The 26,536-nt window shown below is 35.5% G+C and overlaps 1 protein-coding gene across 2 annotated transcripts; it reads right to left on the reverse strand.

The window, feature by feature from the left end:
* Positions 1 to 699: 699 nt before the first annotated feature.
* On the reverse strand, positions 700 to 26,449 carry LOC131200364 (phospholipid scramblase 1-like). 2 transcript variants are annotated; one of them, XM_058187012.1, is made up of 10 exons: positions 26,203 to 26,449; positions 17,348 to 17,403; positions 15,703 to 15,732; positions 14,781 to 14,879; positions 10,364 to 10,452; positions 8,398 to 8,440; positions 7,231 to 7,457; positions 4,276 to 4,437; positions 2,229 to 2,390; positions 700 to 1,168 (listed from the first exon to the last, which is right to left on the reverse strand). In XM_058187012.1, exons 3-10 carry the CDS (start codon positions 15,710 to 15,712, stop codon positions 1,109 to 1,111), a joined length of 852 nt encoding a protein of 283 aa, XP_058042995.1. In that variant the 5' UTR covers positions 15,713 to 15,732; positions 17,348 to 17,403; positions 26,203 to 26,449; the 3' UTR covers positions 700 to 1,108. The 2 variants fall into 2 exon arrangements, with proteins under 2 accessions (XP_058042995.1, XP_058042993.1); XM_058187010.1 differs by lacking the exon at positions 17,348 to 17,403 and having other exon boundaries at positions 26,203 to 26,446.
* Between the last annotated feature and the right edge of the window lie 87 nt (positions 26,450 to 26,536).

Genomic DNA, 26,536 nt, shown 5'->3' on the forward strand with positions numbered 1-26,536 from the left:
TGGAGGCCATAGATTCCAGATGAGAGCTGTATGCAACAAAATTTCATTTCAATGTATGCCGATTAGTGTACATTCAAAGTGACAATAATTGAGTCTTCTAAATCCAGATTTACTTCAAATTCCACATCAAGCAAAGGCAGACTGAAATCTCCCAGGACAAGATATGACTGCTTTAAAGTTTTTAAATTATCGAAGTATATTTTCAGTTAAAAGAACTGTTTCAAACATTTATGAAGTCCTTGGTGCTCCTTGAACATCCCCCAGATGTTTCATTATCCAACTAGGTAGCATTAACAGTGCTAGCAAATCTATTCTGAGATTAAGTTCTCATCATTTCTTCTGATTGCTAGTTGGTGTTAATGGATGTGCTTTGCTAGTCTTTTGTCTGTCCTACTTAGTAGCTGTTATAGTGGTTACTCTGTATGTTGAAAATGATTCCTAGTTTTTTCTCCTAGGGCTACTAGGTTTTTTGGGTTTTGGTTTTAAAACTTTTATTGGAAATAAATCTGACTCAATCAATTAAGGTAATCTAATTATTCTTGCTCTCAAAAGATTTTTGCACACTTACTATTCTTTGCCACTTAAACTTAAATAAGATATTCTACGATATTGGATAGGAGTGCCGGTTGGAGGACAGACTAAGTTAGAGATTTAGGAAGCAAGTGTTTTAATGATTCTGTAAATAAATGACTCAAAAAGGAAAATATCAACTTTATTGAATTTGTCAGTTTATTGTCTGAATATTGAGATACCCACTTTGGTTCATTTTATTACTGCAACATAATACACAGTAATTACAGAAAATAAAAAAGACATAATAAGGCAATTCTTAATATATAAGAGCAGGAAAAAAATGGCAAATGGAGTAGAACTGTTTACTGAGTGAAAATTAGCTGAATTTATATACTATATCTTTGTTATTATATAGGGATATCAATATACCGTATATCAATATTTGACAAATATTTTGAGTTATATGGAATATTCTGACATATATGGTATAATAGATAAAGGTATGATTGTAAACATTGAAATAAGCAACTTATTAATAAAATTCATCCTGCAGGCTTAATTCAGTGTGATAAGACTCTTAATGTCCTGATTTGAACTAACGTCTACGTCTATTTTGATTTCTTCTGTTTGCAGCCCGTTCAAAAAACATGAAATCCTAAAATGTAAAAGAATAGGAAAAATATTAGCCAAAAAAACTTTAGCCTAAAACCCTTGTTTATTCATATTGTACACCTGATACTCCAAAAAACAGCATCTGAAGTAACCTACAAACTCCTGAATGTATGAGAAGGCTGCTGGGATATCTAATAACATCTCCAAGGAAGAAGAACAAACAGTGCTTCCTCCTCCTATTACCAATCTCTGAGGATGATCAAGAAGGACACCATGTTTGATAGTGTAAAAGGTTACTAAGTAGAACTAGAAATGCCTCGCTCCTTATCACAGTCTCACTACAGATTATTCACAAGAGCAAAAAGTGAGGTCTTGGTACCATAGCTTAGCTTGCAGCTGGACTGAAAAGAGTCCAAGTAATCTATTTCATCCAAGGTTTCCACATATACAAAACCATCAACTTCTCTACATTCTTCCCCAAAAAAGGGAGGTTGGAAATTAGTTGATAAATCTCTAAAAGGATTGAATCAAATGATGTTTTCTTGAGAAATAGGTGAACTACTACCTCTTTCAGTCACCATCTTCACCCCATTTTCGCACGGCTTCCTGTTACCTTAGTAGAAATTGTAATCAACTTAAAAGTATATGGATCTAACCTACATACCGCATACCTACCTAATAGGTGGTAGAGCTGATGTCATAAAGAGCACTGTCCATTTTTCTTAAGACAAACAGGATCAGTTTGTCTCACAAGAGATCAAATCACATTGTCCTTGCTCTTATACCTCTGCATTCAGGGCATATTACCTACTAGCTACAATAGCTGAACAGCAAAATCTCAAATTAAATGGATGATTTGAGCTGTTAGAGTAAACCTGCAGAGGCAAGATTTCTTCCTAAATTATAATCTTTCACATACCAAGTTTCAAACTCCTGTCCTATACTTCCTGTTGGTAGTGTAGAAGATTACTACCACTAAAGAAAGTGGACATGTTGTTTATGGACCACTAAGAGTTGATTTGTCCTAAGTTCCTTTTACTAGCTTCATGAAACCATTGTTTCCAGAATTCACTGAATTGTAATGTTTTAGGCCTAGGACTTACCAGAAGAAAGCAAGCCCCTGTTATGACTGCTTTCATATTAGTATCAAGATCCATTGGAAAGCGGATATGAAAAAAGCTTGCATCTGTAGCAACCTCTCTTGCTAAACCAGTCCATCTTTTTACTATGCTTCCAATTGTAGATTTCCCATCCACAGTTTTCACCTGATTTTAAAAAGAACAAGAGAAAAAAAAAGAACAGATTTTATCCTTTCTAAAATTTAAAATTTTTAATACAAACATTATATTTTAGAAAGTCTTACATCTTTCTTCCCAGTGTTTAAATTCCCCACATTGATGTCCCGGATAGCTTGACAATCTCTCAAAGTAGCTGAATTAATTTTTATATCTCACTATCAATTAAATAAGAAATTTCAGTATAAATAAATGTGTTCATTGAAAAACATGTTACTTCAAGGTGATCAGCACAACTCCTTTACATTTTTAAATATACTATACTTATAATTTTTATGGAGTATTTTAATTACACTAATAAAAACAAATGCAAACTAAACTCAGAGAGAGGGACGACAGTAAAAAAAGTAAAAAGATTAAAGAAAGAAAAATCAAAAGAAAGAAAAAGGAAAAAGTGAACTATAGAAACAGAAAAGAAATATATAAAGAAGTGGCTTCTAATCTTCATCACAAGAATAAACAAGTTTGGTAGCTCTTCACCTTCTATAAGATTAGAAGCTATATCTTCTTCCCATTTCTTATCTATAAGTAAATCCATAAAAGATCAATTTTTCAACATTGGTGTCAGCAAAAAAATCCATAAAGGTGTTGCCAGAATTTCATAAAAATGCCTTATTTTACCCTTCATTAAATAATCCAATTTCATATTTCTTCCTTGTACTTCTGAAAATCTTAATCTTTAATTCATTCAATTATTGGTATAAGATTTGATTTATCTTGACTTCTTCTTCATCTCATCACATAGGCTTCTTCAAGGCTTTAAAAAGTCTCTTTTGTAAATCCAATGGAAAGACATTGTCCAGGTCATTGTTTTAATTCATCATTTGCATTTCCTTTCTTCTGTATAACAAGTAAAAAATCCTTATCTGGATCATTCTCTTGACTTGCCATCTGTATTTCCACTTTAAATAACTTCTTTGTCTTTTCCAATATTTCTGATTCCACTATTGGATCTCTATGAGTCCACTCTGCATCAAGCAAAATTTGTTTCACATCTGCCATTTCTTCATTACCATCCTTCAAATATAGTCTATCCACAGAAGCAGACATTGTTATTGATACTGTAGGTATTATGGCTATTAATTTCTCTCCCATTCCCCTTTATTTTTAAAAAATGTTATAGTGTTTTTGTCATTTTGTAAATGTCAATTCTAATCAGAACAAAAATTTTCTTTTTGCCTGTAATATGTTTCAATTGAAATATATTCCTTCATTCCTTCCTATTTGGGACTGCAATTGACAAGTGATAACAAAGTTATCTTTCAAAATAATTCAAAATTAAGGAAAGAAATGATAAAAGATTGAGAAAGCTGGAGAAATTTAAAACTTCTCTCATCACATGAACTGTGATTATTAACGTAAATATATTACTTAAAATATTATTTGATTGTTTCAAATGGTTCCAGAATCACAGTTGCACAACTGACAAAGAATAACTAACAAATTAGCTCTAAGAGGAGAAAGTTAATATTAGAAGGTGCTAGTTTAGTCAACATATTTCATAAATATTTATGATATAAAAGAAGATAAAAATTTAGACATGTTGTAAGATAGAACTTGATGAGAACATGGAATTCCATTAAAAATGAAACTCAGTAATCTCATCTTGAACCTTCAGAATTGTTAATTCTCCCCACAATAAAAATATTCTGGAATAATTATTCTAAGAAACAGCCACAATTACAATTTAAATGAATAATCTAGAAATGATAAAAGAATAAAAGTAATAATTTATTCAGTCACCCAGAATTGCTTTGCTGAGTGTAAAATGGGTGCCGTATAAAATTAATAAATTAGTGTATATAATCCAGGTCTAACGCCTTACTAATAAATAGTAAATGGAGGTTGTGTTTACCTCAAAATTAACATCCTGATAGCATTGGCAAGGCACACAAGGTGCAGTAATTTTAAGAACATTTTCTCTGGCCTCATTCTGAATAGTAAATTTTGGTAGGCATGGATGCCAGTTTTGTTTCACATATCCAATGACGTTGCCTAGAGGTGCCTGAACTTCAAGCTAAAAGAGAGAGAAAGACAGGAAAATCCCAGTTAATACAAAAGGTAGATTTATAATTTTATCTAGCACAAAGTACACAAACAAGATTTCATTCATTCATAATCAAAATCAGTGTACACTAATGCTGAAGGTTAAAATAAGACTTGAGGATCTTATTTAACAAAACTAATAGATAATATAGAGAGAACAGAAATATACCTGAGAAGGCAAATCACTTTCTTAGCCTTAAGTATCTTACTATTCTTCTCTTCTAACCCCCAAAAAGGTTCATGAGGTCATGAACTTGCAATAGGAAAACATATAGAGAAGAGAGAAGCTCAAACAAATTCTCAATATACACATACAAAATGATCTAAACTTAGGTTCCAAAGTAATTAGGAATTGTGCTTAGATATTAATATGGAGCCCTTTGACTACTTTAGAACTATTTACTCTCAAACCTACATTCATGAATTGCAACTGCCATTCTGGAAGGCCAATTTTCCCATAAGATGAATGTATCCAGTTGGATCAGTCATGTCTACAAAGAAAAAGTTGTAACTGAAGTAAATTCATCCCACCTTTTATAATTTTTCCAGATTGCATAGGGGACCTCTCTCCTTTCAATTATCTGATAGGTGCTCAAGTATGATACTCACTGTAGCCAAATCTCTTTTTCAGCAGATCAAATCCAGCCTGAGATAATAGCAAGGTATTTGTAATTTCTTTTAAAAACCAAAAAGTCAATATCAATAGGACAATGAAATTGTGACTATGCCGTTATGTAATATTTTCTTTGTTTTAGCCTGCCTTTTTTGCCCTAAATCTACAAATTCTAAATGCTAAACTAAAATCTCATAGAATCATAGGGCTGGAAAGGATCTTTGAGGTTTTCTAGTCCAAACTTCTGCCAAAGGCAGGAGTCCTTATATAGGTAGTCCTCTACTTACAACAGTTCGCTTAGTGACTATTCAAAATTACAACAGCACTGAAAAAAGTGACTTATGACCATTTTTCACACTTAAGACTATTGCAGCATCCCCATGGCCACAAGATTTATTTATTTTATTTTATTTATTTTTATTTTTCAAATTTATATACCGCCCTATCTCCCTAAGGACTCAGGGCGGTTCACAGGCAGTTAAAATACATATAAATACAGATTAAAAACAACAATTAAAAAACTTATTCTATTGCCCAAATTTAAAATAGTATAAATAATAAAAAACCCTTAAAACCCATAACTTTAAAGTCTAATCCAGATAATAGCAAGGTATTTATAATTTACATTTGGATGCTTGACAACTGCCTCACATTCGTGACCGTTGCAGTGTCCTGGGGTCATGTGATCACTTTTTGCAAACTTCTGACAAGCAAAGCCAATGGGAAAACCACTTAACAACCATGTTACTAAGTTAATAACTGCAGCGATTCACTTAACAAATGTGGCAAGAAGAATCATAAAATGGGACAGAACTCACTTAACAAGCTTCTCACTTAGCAACATCAATTTGGGGCTCAATTTTGATCATAAGGACCAGACAAATGCTTGTCCAATCTTTTCTTGAAAACTTCCAGCAATAAAGCACTTACAACTCTGGGAAACAAGGTGTTCTACTATCATGTTCACTATCAGGATATTCCTTCTTTTTTTCCAGTTTATATCTCTCTATCCATCGCATCTTGTCCTACCCTCAGGTGCTATGGAGAATAAATCAATGCTCTCTTTCTTGTGACAGCCTCTCAAGTTTTAGAAGACTGCTATTATGTCTCCCTCAAGTCTTCTCTTCGTTAGATTAAACATACCTGGTTTGCTTAGCCATTCTTCATGTAATTTAACCTCTAGACACCATCATCATCTTGTTGGTCTCTTTCTAAAGCCCCAGCAGCTCTTTTGTATCGTAGTGACCAGAACTGGACACAATATTCCAAATATGGCCTCACTAGTGCAGTATAGACTGGATATTTCTTCCTGTGATCTTGATGCTATTCCTCTGTTGGGGCAGTCTGTGCTGGCTTTGTTGGCAGTAGCAAATACTTCTGACTCACTCAAGGAATTTGATTATCTCACAAGTTTTATTTTAAAAATAGTTTTATTCTTTCTGTGTTATGTTAATATTTGTATATGTCATATATAATCTGGTATAATAGTTACCGTTTTGCTAATCAGTTGATAAGAGAGTCATGTTTTAAAGCAAAATGATTGCTTGGAACATGATAAATTTGTGTTCAGGTGGAAATAAACTTAAGAAAGCTGTAACTATCACTTGAAAATCATAATGTAGCTTCAGAAAAACAAAGGTTCCTTACACAATAAAAGGATCTGTTTATTATGGATGCAATCATTAGTAGCTGAATTTAATTTTTCCACAAATGAAGGAAGGCACTAATTATTGCTTGGTAACGGAATACTATTTGTTTTCCTGATATTCTGCAATGTCCTTGCTTCACAATTATTCTCACATTTAATGAAAGAATATAACATTAGCTACAACCCGCCCCCCCCCTTTCTGTAATGTCTTTCTTCCTGAAATTGTAATCATCTTCCCTGATGATAAGTTTCTGGAAATTCAAAAGCTTGCAAATGCTTTTGTAAATATTTGGTCTAGTTATTAGAAGGCTTCCCAACTGAAACAAAGCTGTAAAATTAATCCTTTGAAATACTCTAAAACATGTAGAGAGACACAACTGACTTGCCAAGTTGCTGGAAGTTGCACTAGAAGGAATTCACAACGGCTGTTCTCTTGATGATAAAAAAACTAATTTAATAGAAAGAATCAGAAGTTGGGCACAGGAAGGGAAAAAGCTGTTTACCTCTTGCAGGCAACAAATACAAGGACAGCAGCAACTGGAGCAATGGAACTCTCTTGACAATTGCATTACTGGTTGGTTTGTACTGTCAAAGAGTTTTATGGTAAACGATCTTAAAGGGCCGTAACAATTCAGGTTGAAGTCATCATTTTCCTCAGCTGCAAAGTATATCCAGTGCCCCACGGCATTTTTTATTTCGTACTTATTACAAGTTTCAAAGCCACTTATCACTGAAAAAGAAGCAAAAACTTTACAATTAAGTGATTCTAAATGCTTATCATTAATAGGAACTGAGAAAAAAGAGAAACCCGCTTCAGATTCTAATATTCAATTCCATAACACATGATACAGTATAGCGACATCCAATTTCATCAGCCAGTTCCAGCTGGTCAGGCAGGGAAGGTATTTTGTGGATCCCATCAGTCAAAAAATTCTGACTGGCAGGTCCAGGAAGATAGTCTTCTCAGCGTCCCAACCACTGGAACATTTCTTCCACTGAGGTGTGAGGCAGGTTCCCACTCTCCTGGCCTTTTCAAAGGTGTGAAAACATTTTGGGCTTGTTTGGGACACACAGAGGACCATGCAACCATGGAGCTGGTTAGTGTCCTAAAAGTCTTTCCCCTGCCTTTTAACTTAATTTTAATATTGAATTTTAATCACTCTTGCCTCTTTTTTTAAATTTTATATACCATTTTAATATTTTTATTTGTACACTGCTCAGAATCCCTTGGGGAGGAAAATGGGTGGTTTTGAAATTTGATAAATAAAAATAAATTACCATGTAGATTGTCATATCCTTACTGCTCTCCCCCAGCACCTAACGAGTTTTCATTCACACATTTTATTTTTATTTATTTATCACATTTTTATAGTGTCCATCACAGTGTCCATCCCAGAGTCATACGTGACTCTGGGATATTTATAAATAAACTCCATCTCGAATATAACCTTTAAAAGAACAAGGCCAAATATAATCAAACAAAAATAATTTTGCTATACACTCTTCCCCAATTTTTATCCCTAAATAATTTATTGGGTAAGTATCCTTGTGGATCATGTACAGAGTGCACAGTCAATAAATAATATCAATGAATAAATATTTCAGATTTAGAAAACTATATATTTTCCTAATCCTCAGTAATTATTGAAATAATAAAGCAACATACATACTTTCCATGAGCTCCATCTGCTGTGCAACTGTTATCTGATCAAGCTGTTGCCATCGTAAAAAATAAATAAGAGACAAGAATTAAAACTAAAGAAATATTTGCAAACATTAAATGACTGATTATCCTGACTATAAATATTTTCAAAAGCATTAATAACACTGCCATTTTATTGCTATTATTTATTCAGATTATATAATACACGCTATAGTCAGGAAGAACTATTACCTATTTTGCTTGGTGTTCTTTTCTTCCCCCAAATAAAGGATAGGAATGCAGTACATGTCAAAACATATTTCTGGATTATCTATTCAGTATTTAGTTGCTGTTCCATATTTGTTATACTTAAATAAATTCTTGAAGATATGTATCAAAAGTATGTAAACTGCATGCATTCATGGAAGAGAAGTTAGAACTTGGGTGTCAGAACCTGGTATCTCCGACTAACGATAGGATCTCAATACCCTGATTGGACCCACTTCCAGTACTTGGCCTGAGCAAAATTTAACTTATCCTCTGAATTTTCTACAGTGCATCATCAAAAGAATTCTGAGCGCTGTGGGTGATTTAAAGAATACTTATTGTGCCAGGAGATAATCCACCAATCTTTGCCAAAAGAGATTGTTTTTCCAGGTCTGCTGTCAATTGGAAATGCCCTTCCACTTGCAAACAGGTTTAAATTGCTGGTTATTTTTTGTTGCAACTGCCTGTAAAACGGAGTAGGCAAATCCTACATTGACCATGTGTACATACCCTGTTTCCCCCAAAATAAGACAACCCCTGATAATAAGCCCAATCGGGCAATAAAGCCAAGTGCTTATTTCAGGGTTCAAAAAAATGTAAGACGGGGTCTTATTTTCGGGGAAACACCGTACTTAGAAATGTTAATACTCATTAATATTATTTATTTTTATTGCTCGGGGGTACAAAAACAAAAAATGGCAATATAAAAGCAATCCATTACAGATTTCTTTTAAAGTGGAGTGCCATTATCTGCCAAGCCCAAATGTGCTTTTAGTCTGGAGAGACATATTACTCATAAAATCCATCAGCATCTATAAAATATTGCTTGAACCTTAGAGGATTGGGATATACTTAACGTTTTAAAGAAAATAGCTTGGCAATTTAATAGAAAAAAATGTATTTTAAAAAACTGAAAAGAACACAGCAAAAATACTTGACGGAGAGAATTCTTTCAGACTGACTACAGATAGTCTTTCGACTTACGACCAAAATTGAGCCCAAAATTTCTGTTGTTGCTAAGTGAAACATTTATTAAGTGACTTTTGTCCCATTTTACAACCTTCCTTGCCACCGTTGTTAAATGAATCCTTCCACTTATTAAGTTAGGGATATGATTGTTAAGTGAATCTGGCTTCCCATTGGCTTTGTTTGTCAGAATTTCATAAAAGGTGATCACATCATCCCTGGACACTGCCATGGCGTAAATGTGAATCAGTTGCCATCTGAATTTTGATTATGTGACCATGGGGATGCTGCAATGGTCGTAAGTGTGAAAAAAGGTCATAAATCACTTTTTTCAGTGCCATCGTAACTTCAAACGGTCGCTAAACAAACTGTTGTATGTTAAAGACTACCTACAGTTGTGCTCATAAGTTTACATACCCTGGCAGAATTTATGATTTCCTGGCCATTTTTCAGAAAATATGAATTATATTGAAATATATTGAAAAAGAGTAAACACAGATGATTGATAATAAATAGCTTCAGCCAAACACTAACCATGAATGACAGAAAGGTTTTCATGTTTCATTCATATTCTCTAAAAAATGGCCAGGATAAATGGCCATCATAAATTCTGCCAGGGTATGTAAACTTATGAGCACAACTGTATATGCGCCCTATTTCAAATATTAGTTTCACATTTTACTGATGACTAAGTTATTTGTGGGATCCCATGCTTTTCTACAAAGAAGCAAAAGAATAAACTGAAAATAAGAGTAATATACCTGGCTTAAATATTCCAATCCACGAGGGCACTTGGGGATCTGAGGTTGTGGCGGCATCCAGATGATGGGTGGAGGTGGATTGGCTTGAACTAAGAAAATTAAAGAGGATTAAAAAAAAAAAACCTCAGACAACTATTTTGAATTTCAGACTGCTGAAAGCCTTATTCTAAAGACCTGTAGTATCTGGATGTACTGTGGGAGGGCCATTTCATAAGTATCAATGAAGCACAGTATAATTCTACATTATATAAAGTACTATTGATGCCAAGTTAACAATAAAATTAAACCAGCTGTACTACTGGGAAAACATGTATCTAGAATGAAGCACTCAAACCTTTATTTCAACAAAGGGCAAAATATCCACTAGAGGGTGCAAAGGACTTGTTGGATGAAATTTGAAAGGGAATTTCAACAGAATTCAACAAATATTTCCACAAATACCTTATTGTTGTAATATACATTGGAGATCTCCAAAAGATTGAACTCTTTAGGGTTTAAATTAAATATATATGCCATTAAGTTGAGTTGAATTCCTAATGACTTCACAGACATAACCACAACATTTACTTGGCAGTAATATTACAGTGGTTTCCCATTGATTTTTTCCGTGTTGATTTTTCTTTTTCTGTTTCTCCTTCCTTGCCTACATACATACAACTCTGATATTCCCATGTACAGTAGCGTCCCATTCACCTAACTAGGCATGACTCTGCTTAGCTTAAAGTGCAGATGGAATCAGCCAGGTAATGGCACCAGCTGGAACATTCAAAAATCACACAGAGTTTAATTAATAGAGACGTGCAATGCTTTGGTTTCAATTCCCAAAAGATGTTTTGGAGTGTGAACATAGCACCTGTCTGTAATGCCTTAAAGCAATTACGTCTTTTCCTAGAATCACAATTCAGCTATTTTATAGAGATGCAGACAAGTGTAGTCATTGTGCCCCTGTTTCTTTCAACACACCATTCTATTATCCAGTTCAAAGCATTGCATAACCCTACTGTGCACACATTCAAAATGCTGTCTTTCAGAAGCACCTCTCTTTGAAGCATTAAACTAGCTATGCCTTGTTATGTAATTGCATCAAAACTATTCCTGTGCACAACTTATCTGGAGATAGTACTCTGTATATGGTAAGTACTATCTTTGCATGCACACCGAATAGCAAACAAGTAATTGCTTGAATCCTTCAAAAGGAGGTACTTTGTCAAACTACTACTTTGCATAGCCCCCAATAAATGATTATGTTATTTTTTTTCTGAGAGATATTTAGTAGAGAAAGGATTCTTTGAAGTGCGGATTGACAGACATGCACTCTTTTCATCACTTTCTTAAGTAGCTGTATTTTACCTGGGCTCACACAGTAGCTGCCCAATTCCAGGCAAAATGCATTTGAGATGAGTCTCTTACCATGGACCCCTTCCTGTTCTGAAGCACCTTCTCATTCCGTTTGTGCCTTCTTAACTCAAACTCTCATTTTCCTAGGATCCTATGGCTTCTTTAAGTAGGGCCCTATAGGGGTAACATCTGTGTCACCCCTGCTCCAAAGATCTGAAATGCAATTCACCCCTATTATTTGTGACTATAAATTTTAAGCAAGAAAGTTTATTACTTCCTGGGGTGGAGATCAGTCACTCTTTATTTTTAAAGCTGTAGCTTAACATGGATCTGTCAGGTAAGAAGTATCTTTACATTTCTGAACAGATCAAAGGTCTGGCTAAGGAATCCTGGATGTTAGAAATTGGTAGAATGTTTTGGAATATGTGATGGGTTTACCACCTTGTTCTTCTTTTTAATTTGTCCCAATTTGGTTTCATTGTTTGTTACCTCTTACTATACTTTGGTTTCAGGAAAAAGTTATCATGTAACTTACAACTTCTCCACTGCAAAAACATATGGACTTCAAATCTAGATCAAGGCAAACCAATAGATGCAATCTACATAGACTTCTGCAAAGCTTTTGACTCAGTAGTACACGATAAACTTCTCCTTAAACTAACATCCTATGGCATCTCAGGACCCCTCCACAAATGGATATCTGCTTTTCTGTCTAACAGACAACAAGTGGTCAAAATTGGCAATGCTTTATCAAATCCTGTTCCTGTCAAGAGTGGCGTTCCTCAAGGCAGCGTCCTTGGACCAACACTCTTTATTCTATACATTAATGATCTTTGTGACCATATCTCAAGTAATTGTGTTCTCTTTGCTGACGATGTCAAACTATTTAACACCACAGACAACACTTCTATCATTCAAAACGACCTTGACCATCTAACCGCTTGGTCTAAAATTGGCAGCTCAAATTTCAACCAGCAAATGCTCAGTCTTACATATAGGAAAAAGAACTCTAAAACTAAGTACATACTAGATGGACATTACCTTACAGACGACCCCATCCCGTTAAAGACCTTGGAGTTTTCATGTCAAATGATCTAAGTGCCAAAGCCCACTGCAACTACATAGCAAAAAAGCTCTAAGAGTTGTAAACCTAATTTTATGTAGCTTCTTTTCCAAAACACCACACTACTAACCAGAGCATATAAAACATTTGCTAGACCAATTCTAGAATACAGCTCACCTGTTTGGAACCCTCACCACATCTCTGACATCAATACAATTGAACGTGTCCAGAAATATTTTACAAGAAGAGTTCTCCATTCCTCTGAAAACAACAAAATACCTTATCCCACCAGACTTGAAATCCTAGGCTTAGAAAACTTGGAACTCCGTCGCCTTCGACAAGACCTAAGTTTAACTCACAGAATCATCTATTGTAATGTCCTTCCTGTCAAAGACTACTTCAGCTTTAATTGCAATAATACAAGGGCAACCAATAGATTTAAACTTAATGTAAACCGCTTTAATCTAGATTGCAGAAAATATGACTTCTGCAACAGAATCATCAGTGCTTGGAATACTTTACCTGACTCTGTGGTCTCTTCCCATAATCCTAATAGCTTTAACCAAAAACTTTCTACTATTGACCTCACCCCATTCCTAAGAGGACCATAAGGGGCGTGCATAAGCGCAGAAACGTGCCTACCGTTCCTGTCCTATTGTTTTTCTTTTCTTCTTCCTATATATGTTTATATGTGTATATACTATATAATCTTTTTGTATGATGTTGTGACAAAATAAATAAATAAATAAATAAATACTGTTCCTATATGGTGGCCAGAATCAGACATATCAAGCTGAATCAAATAAATGAAGTTCCCAATGCTGCAATTATACTAGGAAACAAAGCTAAGTAACAAAAACATCCATTCACCCAAGTCTATTTAGAGCAGTGGTTCTCAACCTTTATAGTGCTGTGACCCCTTTAATACAATTCTCCATGATGCGGTGACCCCTTTAATATAATTCCCCACGATGTGGCGACCCCAACCATAAAATTATTTTTATTTTGAATTTATCGCGCTTGAAGCCGTATTGGCTAGCGATCTGAACTGCTTGCGATTGCCTTGAGGACGGATGCATTAAAGCGGAGACTCTTCCCCTATTAAGTTTATCGCACCTGAAGCCAGATTAGGCTAGCGATTGGGAGTGATTGCAGCTGGCTTGAGAGGGAGATATCAGAGCAAAAATTTCTTTCTTTTTTAATTCATCACGCCTGAAGCCGAATTCGGCTAGTGATTTGAAGAGCCTGCAGCTGGCTTGTGCAGTCAACCATTGGAGCACGATTCTTTGACTCGCAAGTATACTTCCCATATTTCCGATGGTCTTAGGCGACCCCTGGCAAATTGTCATTCGACCCCCAATGGGGTCCCGACCCACAGGTTGAGAACCGCTGCTTTAGAGCAAGAATTATCTCTCAGCTTATAGTCTTAAGGGATTGGAGTGAGTATAAAATGACCATAGGAAAAGCATGGAAGAACAATTGTATGTTTATTTTTATATAAACTACATGCTGTATACCATGATTATCTACATTAATTACAATAGAAAAGACACTATAGCAATAGCTCTTAGACTTATATAGCACTTCATAATGTTTTACAGCCCTCTCTCAGCGCTTTACAGAGTCAGCATATTGCCTCCAACAATCTGGGTCCTCATTTTACCAACCTCAGAAGGATAGAAGGTTGAGTCAACCTTGAGCTGATCAGGATCCAACTCCTGGTTGTGGGTAGAGTCAGCCTGCAATACTGTATTCTAACCACTGCACCAACAGGGGTCCTATACAACCTTGGTGACCTCCGTAGAATAGCTCAGATCACTAGAATTTTATTTCTTTGAAATAAATTTACAGAATGTAGGACAAATAATATACAATAGTACAATACCAGGATTCCTTTAATGTCTTACAATTTTATGGGTTTTTTTCCCCCCTAATTTGAAATAGAAACTGTTATGTTACTTTATTTTTGTTAAATCACCAAATTTGATGAGTGACTATAATAAATATTATTATTACCTGGAAATGTAGGTAGACACTGAGCATATTGGACTTGTGGAAGTGAATACGCTGGACCTGAATATTCTGGAGGTGCTGATGTGGGCTTAGTTTCATTTGCTGGAAGAAGAGAAAGGCATACAGATATGCAGTATTACATGTACAATTTGTATAAATTACATAAATAAAATGCATCTTATGCCCTATTTTCCAGCAAGTGTATGTATAGTAATTGAATTTTGGGTTATTTTGAATGAATCCATTCATGAATATATAGAAATGAAATCAAAATATATGCATTACATGACCAAACATGTAAAAGAAAATGAAAATGTTTATCAGTGAAAATTTTTATATATAGTTCTTTTAAACATACTAATCTATTGCATTATTCATACAGCTACTTCTTGGTCAACTATGGCAATCTGGACTGTCAACTCCATTGATAAGTGATACCCAAATAAAGCACAATGTTACATGATTGTGCCAATTTACAATGGCAGTTGCAGCAGTTCCAGTTGGTGTTAAGACAAATTCTGCATGGTCACAACATCCTGCAGTCATAAGATTGCCGTTTGCAACCCATCTGCTGCCTTGTCCATTGAAGCTGGCACCGACTGTTAAAAATGGTGATTGTGTGACTGTGGATGCTGTAACATTGTAGTTGTGAGATGGCTGCCAAGCACGCAAATTGTGATCATATGACATTTGTGCTTAAACTATCTCAGGGAGGGAGTGAGTGTGTGTGTGTGTGTCAAAAGGAGACTGTTTCATCTCAGGTAACAAAGTTATTTTTCCAGTCTGAAAACTGTACAATGCCTCTGCAGACATCCCTGGTTTTACTAAAGAAATAAAATGGTTGTTTATATTCATTTGTAAACTTGAGCACTTCCCATACCATTCTCTTCCACATATACAGACATATAACAGATACGTTACTTACACATTTCCATGTTCTTTTATTTTGTCTTATCTGAAAAAACAAAACATTCCTTTTATAATGTAAGTAAACACATTGTTTCAGATTCTGCAATTTGCTTTTTGAGTTCTTAGATAAAACTAAAGTGAGTGGATTGACCAAACTTTATGAAGAAATTAATGTAGGCTTTCAAAAACCCAAGTAATCTGTAAATAAAATCAAATATGATCTTTGAAAAAAATTCTAATGTGGTATATTTTTAGTAAACATGGACAGCACTACATTGTAACATACATATTTGAAGGAGCATTCCATTTCCATGACAATCTTCTGCGCTCCAAATGTTATACTTTCATAGAAAATCCAACAGTTTCTTGTTGAATTTCACCACATTGCTAGTGCTTCAAAATGTCTTTCTTGAAAAAAATGATAATTTTGTGTATGCATGTTCCAACTATAATTTCATTGCAATAGTGATTTTATTTTTTAAAAAATACAAATAATTCAAACATGTTTCATATACATCTAAATACCAAAAAAAGAAATACAATAGTGATTTTCTAATCTAACAAAATCACCTTATTTCTTACTAAAATTGGATGTTTTTCTAGTTATTGTTATAGCATAACAATAAATTGCAGTAATGTACTATTGGTTATTTTGCATAAAAGCTGGCTTTTGAAGCTTTCTTAATTTTAAAATGTGTTTGAGATGCTCTGTGTTTCAAGAAATTCTTCTGATTTGTATAGAAGTAGTTTTATTTTATTTTGTTCCAAATGATACATTTGCAAGACAAGATTTGGCTCATAATTTTAGAAAGGGCATATCTTTCAGCCAGTGTAATATGATGCAGAGAAACTTACTATCTGCAGCGTAATATTCTCTTTAAAAAAAGAAAACAATAACATATTTAAGAACGTAAGTCTGAATAATGTACTATTTCCTGTGCTTAGAAGTATAATTTAACTTGAAACCTTTCATTCTTTTGAAAAAGTCATGTAGAGTCACTTTTATATATTAAAGTCTCCTAAATTTGGATAACTTCTAGATGTGTAGAATTCTGCTATATATATATATATATATATCTAGCTATAAGGGTTGTGCAAAATATTCAAAAGTGTTTTGCAACCACATATCTGGATTGTCTGATTTGGGAAAGATACCTGAATCAAGATGGATTGCTGTAGAACATTCTGTTTTCAAATATTTCAATTTTGCAGTAAATAAATATTAGCAATAAATAAGAGGGGAACTTTTACTTTTACCTTTTTAACAATGTAGAACAGATATGCATCACATTGTTTTCTCATAAGAATTTTTACTTTTTTAAAAAAGTAAACAAGTAAAAACTTTCTGTAAGTTGGCTCCACAGTAATAAATAGTTTAATGTTCCAGCCCACTTTCCCTTGTGGTCCCAGCCTACAACGTAGGGATCATGAGCTTGTTAACAGTTACTGTATGTTTTGTTTTGATAGAACCGTGGTGAATACTTTTGACTGGGACAATTTCATTCTTATCTATTATTATATTAGATACATTTTCTCTTTGTTTTATCTTCTTATTAGGCTGCTTTGTGGAGAGACATTGTGGTTAAATGAGAGCACAAATTATTTACTTTCAAACTGAGTCCCTCATGTCTTCAGTTAATATGATCAGATAATGTACTTACTGTATGGGAGATTACTGCCTGATACCTGAGATTTGATATTACGGCTGGGCAGAGATCTAGATTTGAAAAACCAAATGTAATTTGGAGTCTCGATGGGTATGCATTTTCATTTTCAGCTGAATGTGTCTGTTACTGAGATACTACAACAGTCACAAAGGCTGCCACTCCATCCTGGGAAAAGACAAGTCTGTTCAAAACTTACAAACATTCATTTAGCCACCATCCAAAGTTACAATGGTCTTGAAAAAAGTAACTTACCACCGGTCCTCTCACTTATGACCACTACAGTATCCCCATGGTCACAAAATCAAAATTTGGGCAATTGGCAACCTGCATGTATTTACAATGGAGTCAAATGACTGCCATCTGTGACCTTCTTAGCCAACTTCCAACAAGCAAAGTCAATCAGAAGCTGGATTCACTTAATGACTGCATTATTTACTTAACAACTGCAGTAATTCACTTAAAAACCATGGCAAAAAAAATCATAAAAGCAGATGTGGCTCCCTTAACAACCACTTTGTTTAGCAATGGAAATTCTGGTTCCAATTGTAGTGTAAGTCAAGAACCAGCTGTATTCCAAATGATGTTACCATGGTTCAAGTCAAATTTTTACCCTTCAATTCTGAATCTCTGAATCATTGCAATCTGCACACACTGCTAAAATCACGGGGATTGAGAAGATCTTTTTTCTTTTGTAATTGAACTTAAAATCATGAATTTATTGAACGGGATAGGGACCAATCTAAAGAGCTATGCCCTATATGTGTCTCCTATGCTGGCTTATAAAATATCTCTAGATGAGAAATTATTGATTGCATGGAGAACATTAACATGCTTCATGTAAAACTGAGCTTTGCTTGTACATGACAAACATTGGACAACATGTGCAAAAAATGATTCATTCTGAGCTTAACATTAGAGAATTCCGTATATGCCACAAACACGTCTAAGATGGCTAATGTAATTTAAATGCCATCATATTAAAAGGTTTAATAAGGAATCAGATTTGATTAAAGACAAAATGATTAGCAGAGTATTTGGAAGTCTGCAACTAGAAACATAAGAACAGTTAAGTGTATTCAAGAAAAATAATAATGAATTAAATGAATGTGATAGGAAAACAGGTATGTTCTGTCCCTGTGAATGGCAGAGAATGAGGAAAGGAAAGATGTAATGCACCAGAATGAAGATGGTCTAAACTTGTGGAGTAGAATTTGTTAATACCTGCCTAGAAAAGGAACTGTAGGCTCAATTATGAATGAAAAAGCTAAATATATATCTGGAAAAAATGGGCTAGTCTCATCTAAGTTGATGTGTATGATAGCATCAATTGTCTAGTTGATTGATTGTCTAGTAGATTACTATTTTAGATTAATTGATTACTGTTATTAATGCAGATTTAATCACCTATCATGTTGAACAGTTATTGTTATTGATTAATGTTTCTGCATTATCGGACATAGATACAATTGAGAGAATCCAGAGATATTTTACGAGAAGAGTCCTCCATTCCTCTACCCACAATAAAATACTTTATGCCACTAGACTTCAAATTCTGGGCTTAGATAACTTAGAACTACTCCGACTTTGGTCTGACCTAAGCGTAGTACATAAAATTATCTACCACAATGTCCTACCTGTCAATGACTACTTCAGCTTCAACCACAACAATACACGAGCAAATAATAGATACAAACTCAAGGTAAACTGCTCCAAACTTGATTGCAGAAAATATGACTTCAGTGACAGAGTGTCAGTGTCTGGAATGCACTAGCTGACTCTGTGGTTTCTTCCTCAAATCCCCAAAACTTTAACCTTAAACTGTTTACTGTTGACCTCACCCCATTCCTAAGAAGTCAGTAAGGGGTGTGCATAAGTGCACCAGCGTGTCCTAACGTTCCTTTTTATTTTTTACTCTTACTCTTTTCATGTATTCAAATTATGTTTATACTTTTATCTTTTATATTATATATGCTTGACAAAAAAAATGAAAGTAGCAAAGCACGATACATTTCAATGAACTGTGATAATGGAAGAAGCAGATAAGAATTCAAGGAAAAATTATGCAACATTCTGGATGAATGCAATGTTGGGGGAGGGAATATTCTGTCAGACAAGGAACATTTTTCATAAAACTTTGAATCAGGAGGAGGTTCCAACTTCAAATTGGTACGCTAAAGAACTCCAGTGGACAAATAGTAACTGGTTCAAAGGAGATAAGGCAAAAATGGAAGGATACTTAAATATCAGATATGTCAACATCCAAGACACTTTAGAAAATATTACCTACCTAAAAGAACCTCTTCTAGTACTAAAAGATGAACTTAGATCAGTACTCTGATCACTACAGAATTGAATAGATAGTGGAATACTGTAGTGGGCAGTAAAAATAATCTTGAGAAACTGGAAGAACAGCTTCAACTGATATAAAACTCAGAGAAAAGAAATTTGAATCCAAAAAAGAAATGTAATTTGAGGGGGGGGGGGAAATCCTAATTTGTTAGGTTTTTTTGTTTCGTTTTGTTCTTTTCAAAAAGAACAAAAGCAGGGAGTGGCAAAATGTATTCAGACTTTGGTTCCCAGTCTAGTCTATCTCAAAAAGCTGTAAAATACTTACTGAAATATGGCAACCAATTGCATAAAGGTAAAGTTTCCCCTAGCACATATGTGCTACTCGTTCCTGAGTCTAGGAGGCGATGCTTATCTGTTTTTAAAGCCAAAGAGCCAGTGCTGTCTGAAGACATCTCTGTGGTCATGTGGACAGCATGACTAAATCCCAAAGGCGTATGGAATGCTGTTACCTTCCTAGTAAAGGTGGTCACTATATTTCTACTTGCATTTTTTACGTGCTTTTGAACTGCTAGGTTGGCAGAAGCTGGGACAAGTAATGGGAGCTTACCCTGTTACACGGCACTAGGGATTCAAACCACTGAACTCCCCACCTTTCGATCATCAAACTCAGCCTCTTAGCCACTGCATCCCTACAATTGCATAAGATACAGTAAAAATTGTAACTAAGTTATACTAGAAAATCTGGAGAACAACACAATAGCAAAAAGATTGGAAGAGGTCACCAAAAAAGTAGAATTAACAGACTGCACAAATTATAAGGTAATATATTTATTTTCACACGCTAGCAAAATAATGCTTAGGTTCATCCAATGCAGATTACAGCCCTATATAGAAAATGAGATGCTACATATTCAAGTTAATAAAAAGAAGGACTAGGGGAGACATGATAGCAGTGTTCCAATATCTCAGGGGTTGCCACAAAGAAGAGGGAGTCGGGCTGTTCTCCAAAGCACCTGAGGGTAGAACAAGAAGCAATGGGTGGAAACTGATCAAGGAAAGAAGCAACTTAAAACTAAGGAGAAATTTCCTGACAGTTAGAACAATTAATAAGTGGAACGACTTGCCTGCAGAAGTTGTGAATGCTCAAACACTGGAAATTTTTAAGAAAATGTCGGATAACCATCTGACTGAGATGGTGTAGGGTTTCCTGCCTGGGCAGGGGGTTGGACTAGAAGGCCTCCAAGGTCCCTTCCAACTCTGTTGTTATGTTATGTTATGTTAAGTTGACTTTCGAAAAAACTGAGGAATATTATTTCTGATGCATGATGGATAATTGAGAAAGTGAAAAAATACCAAGAAAAAATCACTGTGTGCTTCATTGATTATAGAAAGTCCTTTGATTTGTGTCAATCACATCAAACTGTAGAATGCATTCAGAAAGGAATGAGAATATAGCATTGTATAATCAGTTAGAATTATTTGCAGCCTTAGAAACAGCATTTAAAACCACAGGATTTGTCACAGAGACCCAAGAAAACACAAGGCAGACAGTCAAGCTACACACCAGAAGAATGAAAATCACCGCAAAACAGGGCATACAGCAGCTCTCAAAAAACTAAAGAAAGACCAAACTATTCTCATCTTTCCAGTAGACAAAGTCTGGTTATTATAGACAGAACATAATAATAAAAAAGCCAAGGAATTACTGAAGGATAAAGAAACCTACATCACAGTAAACCTAAATCAAACACAGAAACTGGGGCAACTTGATTAAAAGAACTCTAAATAATCTGACCAAAAAAGGTCAAATCACAAAAAAAAAAATGAAAGTGGATGAAAAACAGTAGTTCTATCTTGTCACTCTAAAATTGATGTCCCAAAATGCACAAATCCAGCATACCTCTTCATCCATTACTAGGGACGCAATATACAACTTAGCAAAAGCGTCAAAAAGTCTTAGACGTCTCACCAAGGGAAACAAATATTCTACCTTTTTCCCACTACAGTGTCTCCATAAAATCAAAGGCCTAAAAACAGAAAATGAAATTATGGTTTCATTCAATGTCACACCACTCTTTATGTCCATAGATCCAGAACTAGCAAAAGAATCCATGGCAGAAGTACTATAGAACATACTCAACCTAGCCAAAACATTAATTAATTAATTAATTTTATTTATTTATTTTGTCACAACAATATATGTAGGTATCATACAAAAAGATTATATTAGTATAATAATCTTAGTATATATACTATATACTATATATATATAATCTTTTTTTTCAATTTTTTTTATTTTATTTTTTATTTTTTAATTTTATTTTATTATTTTATTTTTGAAATTATAAATATTTCAAATAAGATTGAAATATTCAGAATCATGGACCTGTAAGCACTGTAAGAACCACTATGTAGAACAGACTGGCAGAAAACTAGCAGAGCACATCCATAAACATCAGCTAGCAATCAGAAGCCACAATGAAAAATCTTTAATTTTATAACCTGTGGATAGATTCAACCACACTTTCAACTCAGAAACTAAATACCCTGTCTGGTTATAAGAGCCTGTAATGACATAAGGTGTGGTGGGCTAGGGTGTGAAGGTAAATATACTTTCATACAAAGATAATGTTTATTGCTGGCCAAAACCCAAATACTTTTCAGTGTTAGATTGTATGCCTAAAGGAATATGAATATGAATTAATATATCAAAAACAATACAGTTGTGTTTGACAGGAGATATTGAGTGAATACTGAAACCTATACACAAATGATTAAAAAAAACTTAAACAAGTGACTAATTTATTTGCTATAGAGTAGAATAGAATAGAATAGAATAGAATAGAATAGAATAGAATAGAATAGAATAGAATAGAATAGAATAGAATAGAATAGAATAGAATTTTTTATTGGCCAAGTGTGATTGGACACACAAGGAATTTGTCTTGGTGCATATGCTCTCGGTGTACATAAAAGAAATACATAAAAGAAAATGTTGTACCTTCATCAAGGTACATTTACAACACAAATGATAGTCAATTAGGAGAACGTTTATGGGTGGGCGTGGTGTCCTAGCGGTTACTGGGCTGTTGAGCAGAAGATTGGCAGGTCAAGACCCAAGTATTGCATGATGGGATGAGTTCCCATTACTTGCCCTTGCTCCTGCCAATCTAGCAATTTGAAAGCATGCAAATGCAAGTAGATGAATAGGTACCATTTTGGTGGGGATATAACAGTTTTCTGTGTGCCTTAGCATATAGTCATGCTGGCCATATGATCATGGAAGCAACTTTGGACAACGCTGGCTCCCTTGGCTAGGAAATGGAAATGAGCACCATCTCCTAGAATTAGACACAACTGGGCAGGGAAAACCTTTAACTGTACTTATAGGAGAATGTTTATTGAAGTTGGGAAAAATAGATGAAGAAATTTTAAAGGATGCAATATACCCACTACATTTGTGCCAGCAAATGCTGGCACAAACGTAGCGGGTAATATAAAGTCATTCATAAAGATGAATGGCTCTGTGTGGCTCAGACTGCTAAGACAGTCTGTTATTAACTGCAGCTGCTTGCAATTACTGCAGGTTCAAGTCCCACCACGCCCAAGGTTGACTCAGCCTTCCATCCTTTATAAGGTAGGTAAAATGAGAACCCAGATTGTTGGGGGCAATAAGTTGACTTTGTATATAATATACAAATGGATGAAGACTATTGCTTGACATAGTGTAAGCCGCCCTGAGTCTTCGGAGAAGGGCGGGATATAAATGCAAATTTTTTAAAAAAATTTGTTGAAAGAAGCCATGCATCTGCCCATTTTGTTACATGGAAATTAGAGCTGGATATGTCAGGAAAAAAATGATCTTAAGTTGACCAATTGGAATTACAGTACATAAGAAATCTGTGTTGCAAAAAAGTAAAAAAATACAGTTAGAATGAATATTATAGAAATGGATAGAACACAAGAGTGAGTGACCAAAGAAACAAAAAACAAAACCTGGACCTATGTAACAAATCAAGTTGTCATAAACTACTTTCAGCTATGGTTATCACCTTCAAAGTCCTTCAAGGCATAGGGATACACCACAAGCATGTTTTTCATGATTTGCCTTTGCTGTGGTATAGTATGTTTACATTTGATTTACAGTAGTCCTTGAATTTTGATCACAATTGACTCCAGAATTATGGTTGTAAATTGTGGTGGTTGTTAAGCAAGGCACCCACTTAACTCAAATCCCATCTCTCTCTTTTGTGATCATCAAGTGAAACATGGTGTCAGCTTTGAAAACCATACTAGGCCGGAAGCTTCTGTGCTGCCACTTTCTCATGTGTGGGAAAGTAGAAGGGGGGATTTAGTAGAGGGGTTACAATTAGACATAATAATATTCTTTCTGTCGGTCAAGGTCAGGCCGGTCCTGCATCTGGAAGAGTAGTCGGAGTGATGTCTCAAGATGGGACAGTTGGCGATTGGAGCATGTGATTGGCAGAGGAATCAGGGGATGGTTTTGGAGGCTTTGATTTACTGAGGGAAAACCCAGATCTGTCAAGATTCGGATTTTCCCAGATGTGCCAGTTTACCTATCCTAGTAAAAGAACTTTGAAACATGCGTGCTTCGGAATTTTACTTGGCAAGAGTTTTTTTCTGGAACGCTGACACATGATGCCTCAGGCGATGGGGGAAGCCGTAGGAAGCTGCCCTGCAGCACATCCACAGCTCACACTGGTCTGCCTGAGGCCTCACATGGCCTCCTCCTTCCCTATTCAAAAGCCAGATGGTGCCATGCCTGAAGGGAGGAGGAGAAGTGTATTCTCAGAATTCTCCGCAATTCTCAGACCATGACTATTGTGGCCACTGCCAAATTGGCTCCTGGTGGCATAAATTGGACTCTGTGTAGGAAGCTCACCTGGCAGTTTGGCTGCTTTTATTTCTCAAAGTTGATTTCCAAGTATCACTCTTCAAAAGAAGCCATCTCAGAAGCAGATGCCATTTTGGAAGCAGCCACAATTCTTGAATTGCAAGAATTGTGATTGCTTCTGGGATCACAATATCCAGCTTCTGTATGGCACATCAGCTGCTTCTCCTTGGAAAAGCGAACTTCAGAAGAGATAAGTGAAGTGATACATGATGGGGCATGGAGGTCCAAAGATGTGGGTCCCATTAGGGCATGAAGCAACTTCAAGGCCTGAGGGGACCCAGCTGCAGGGGAAGTACATCCAAGGGACTGAATGGGCAAGGATGGGAAGGAAGATAGGAGGGTGGAGCAGCTGCAATGTCCCTGCAGTTTGTCATAAGGGCAAGCACATTGCCAAGTGCCCAAATTTTATTCATGTGACCCCAGGGTGTGCAGCAGCCATAACTTCAAGTACAGGTCATAAGTCCCTTTGTAAGTGCCATTGTAATTTTGAATGATCACTGAACGAATGGTAGCAATTTAAGGATTATCTGTACTGATTAAATATTATTTTGTCTAAACGGTTTTGTGGAATTGCCTTATTTGGCTTATGTCTTAATTGGATTCAGAACAACATATACTCAAAACTTGGTAAAATTAGAGCGTACAATACACATTATAATAAATAGCAGAGCCACAATTCATAAAGTGGACAACACACTGAACAGCTTACCTGCTTCAGACCGTGGCTAGGTCAGCCCCTCAGGCTCTCCTTCCTGGTCTGAGACTGCAGGACACACCACAGCTACAATTTTTTTCCCCAGGTGTGTGAATTCAGATTGTATAGAAGAGATTTCCCAATTGTTTAGCTCTGAAAAAGCTATCTTTTTGCAAGCCAGTGGAATAGCTAGGTGATTTTACATTTACAGAAATAGTTTTACTTGTATCCCTGTTAAAAATTGCGATAGTGTAATAGCATTTATCTTCTACACTGTTCTTTGTTTTAAAATTGTGTCCCCATGCTTTACCTGTTGCAGTATACAAACCAACCAGTTTCCAAGCTCTGGTAAACAAATGCTTTCATCAAGTGTTTATTTTGGTATTGTGATTCCTTTCAATCAGAAAACTTCCTCTATTCTCAACAGCACAGAGGGAGCTTCAATATTCAACACATTTTCACAGGAAATGGACCATAAAACAATAAAGGTGACAATAACAACAAAATATCTCTAATAATGTCCTCCCCCAACAATGCTTTATCATTTCTGATTCTACAAGAGATGTTAGAATTCTGACTTCAGGGTTGCCCTTTGGTTATTGATAAAGAAACAGGGTGATTGGTAGTGTGCAAAGGGTGGAGTAAAAGAAATCGGCAGGTGAAAAGTTCAATATAACCAGGGATGTAAATTCAAGAATAATCACTCCGTGTGTGTGTGTGTGTGTGTGGAGTCGAACTGTTCCTTTTCCTCCTTAACAGTCCTGAAGAACTCAGTAATACCTTGGAAAACGGCACAGAATCCCTGGGCGTTTCCCGTTTACTATTCTTCCGTTTCTTTGTAAGAGTGTTGTCATTTTCAATCAAAGCAAATAGTGGAGCCAAGCAACGCTTCGCCTGGCAAACCCTTCTTATCCCTCACCCCTGAAGTTCCGAGACGAAAGGAAAACTTACATTTTATGCCCTTGCGACGGAGTTACTCTAGAGTAAGCGCGTCGGATTCGCCTTTGCAAAAAAAAAAAAAGTACTTTCAGCCACGTTACTGTTACTGCTGATCGGTGTGTTTGTTTGTTTTTCTTGCTTGCTTTTTTTCCCCACCCGTGAGAAAAACGAGACTTGGGCGATTGCTCTTCTGCCTCTTCCCGCCCAGCTCCAGGGGCCCCTGCTAGGAAACAGGATAGGGCGGGGAAGGAGGCAAAGAGCAAATAGAGATATGGGATGTGGGGGGAACAAGAGGCCTGAAGGGGGCTGTGCAGCTCAGACTATTCGAGGGAAAATATTCCCCACC

Source organism: Ahaetulla prasina, chromosome 6, assembly GCF_028640845.1.
Source record: "Ahaetulla prasina isolate Xishuangbanna chromosome 6, ASM2864084v1, whole genome shotgun sequence".
Classification (NCBI taxonomy): Eukaryota; Metazoa; Chordata; class Lepidosauria; order Squamata; family Colubridae; genus Ahaetulla; species Ahaetulla prasina.

Bases quoted from the DNA above. Each gene is read 5' to 3' on its own strand.
- LOC131200364 (XM_058187012.1), bottom strand. The intron at 10,453-14,780 runs GTAATAATAATA...TAATTTTCTTAG, and splicing joins GTGTCTACCTACATTTCCAG to TTCAAGCCAATCCACCTCCA. The intron at 8,441-10,363 runs GTATATTACTCT...CGATGGCAACAG, and splicing joins GATTGGAATATTTAAGCCAG to CTTGATCAGATAACAGTTGC.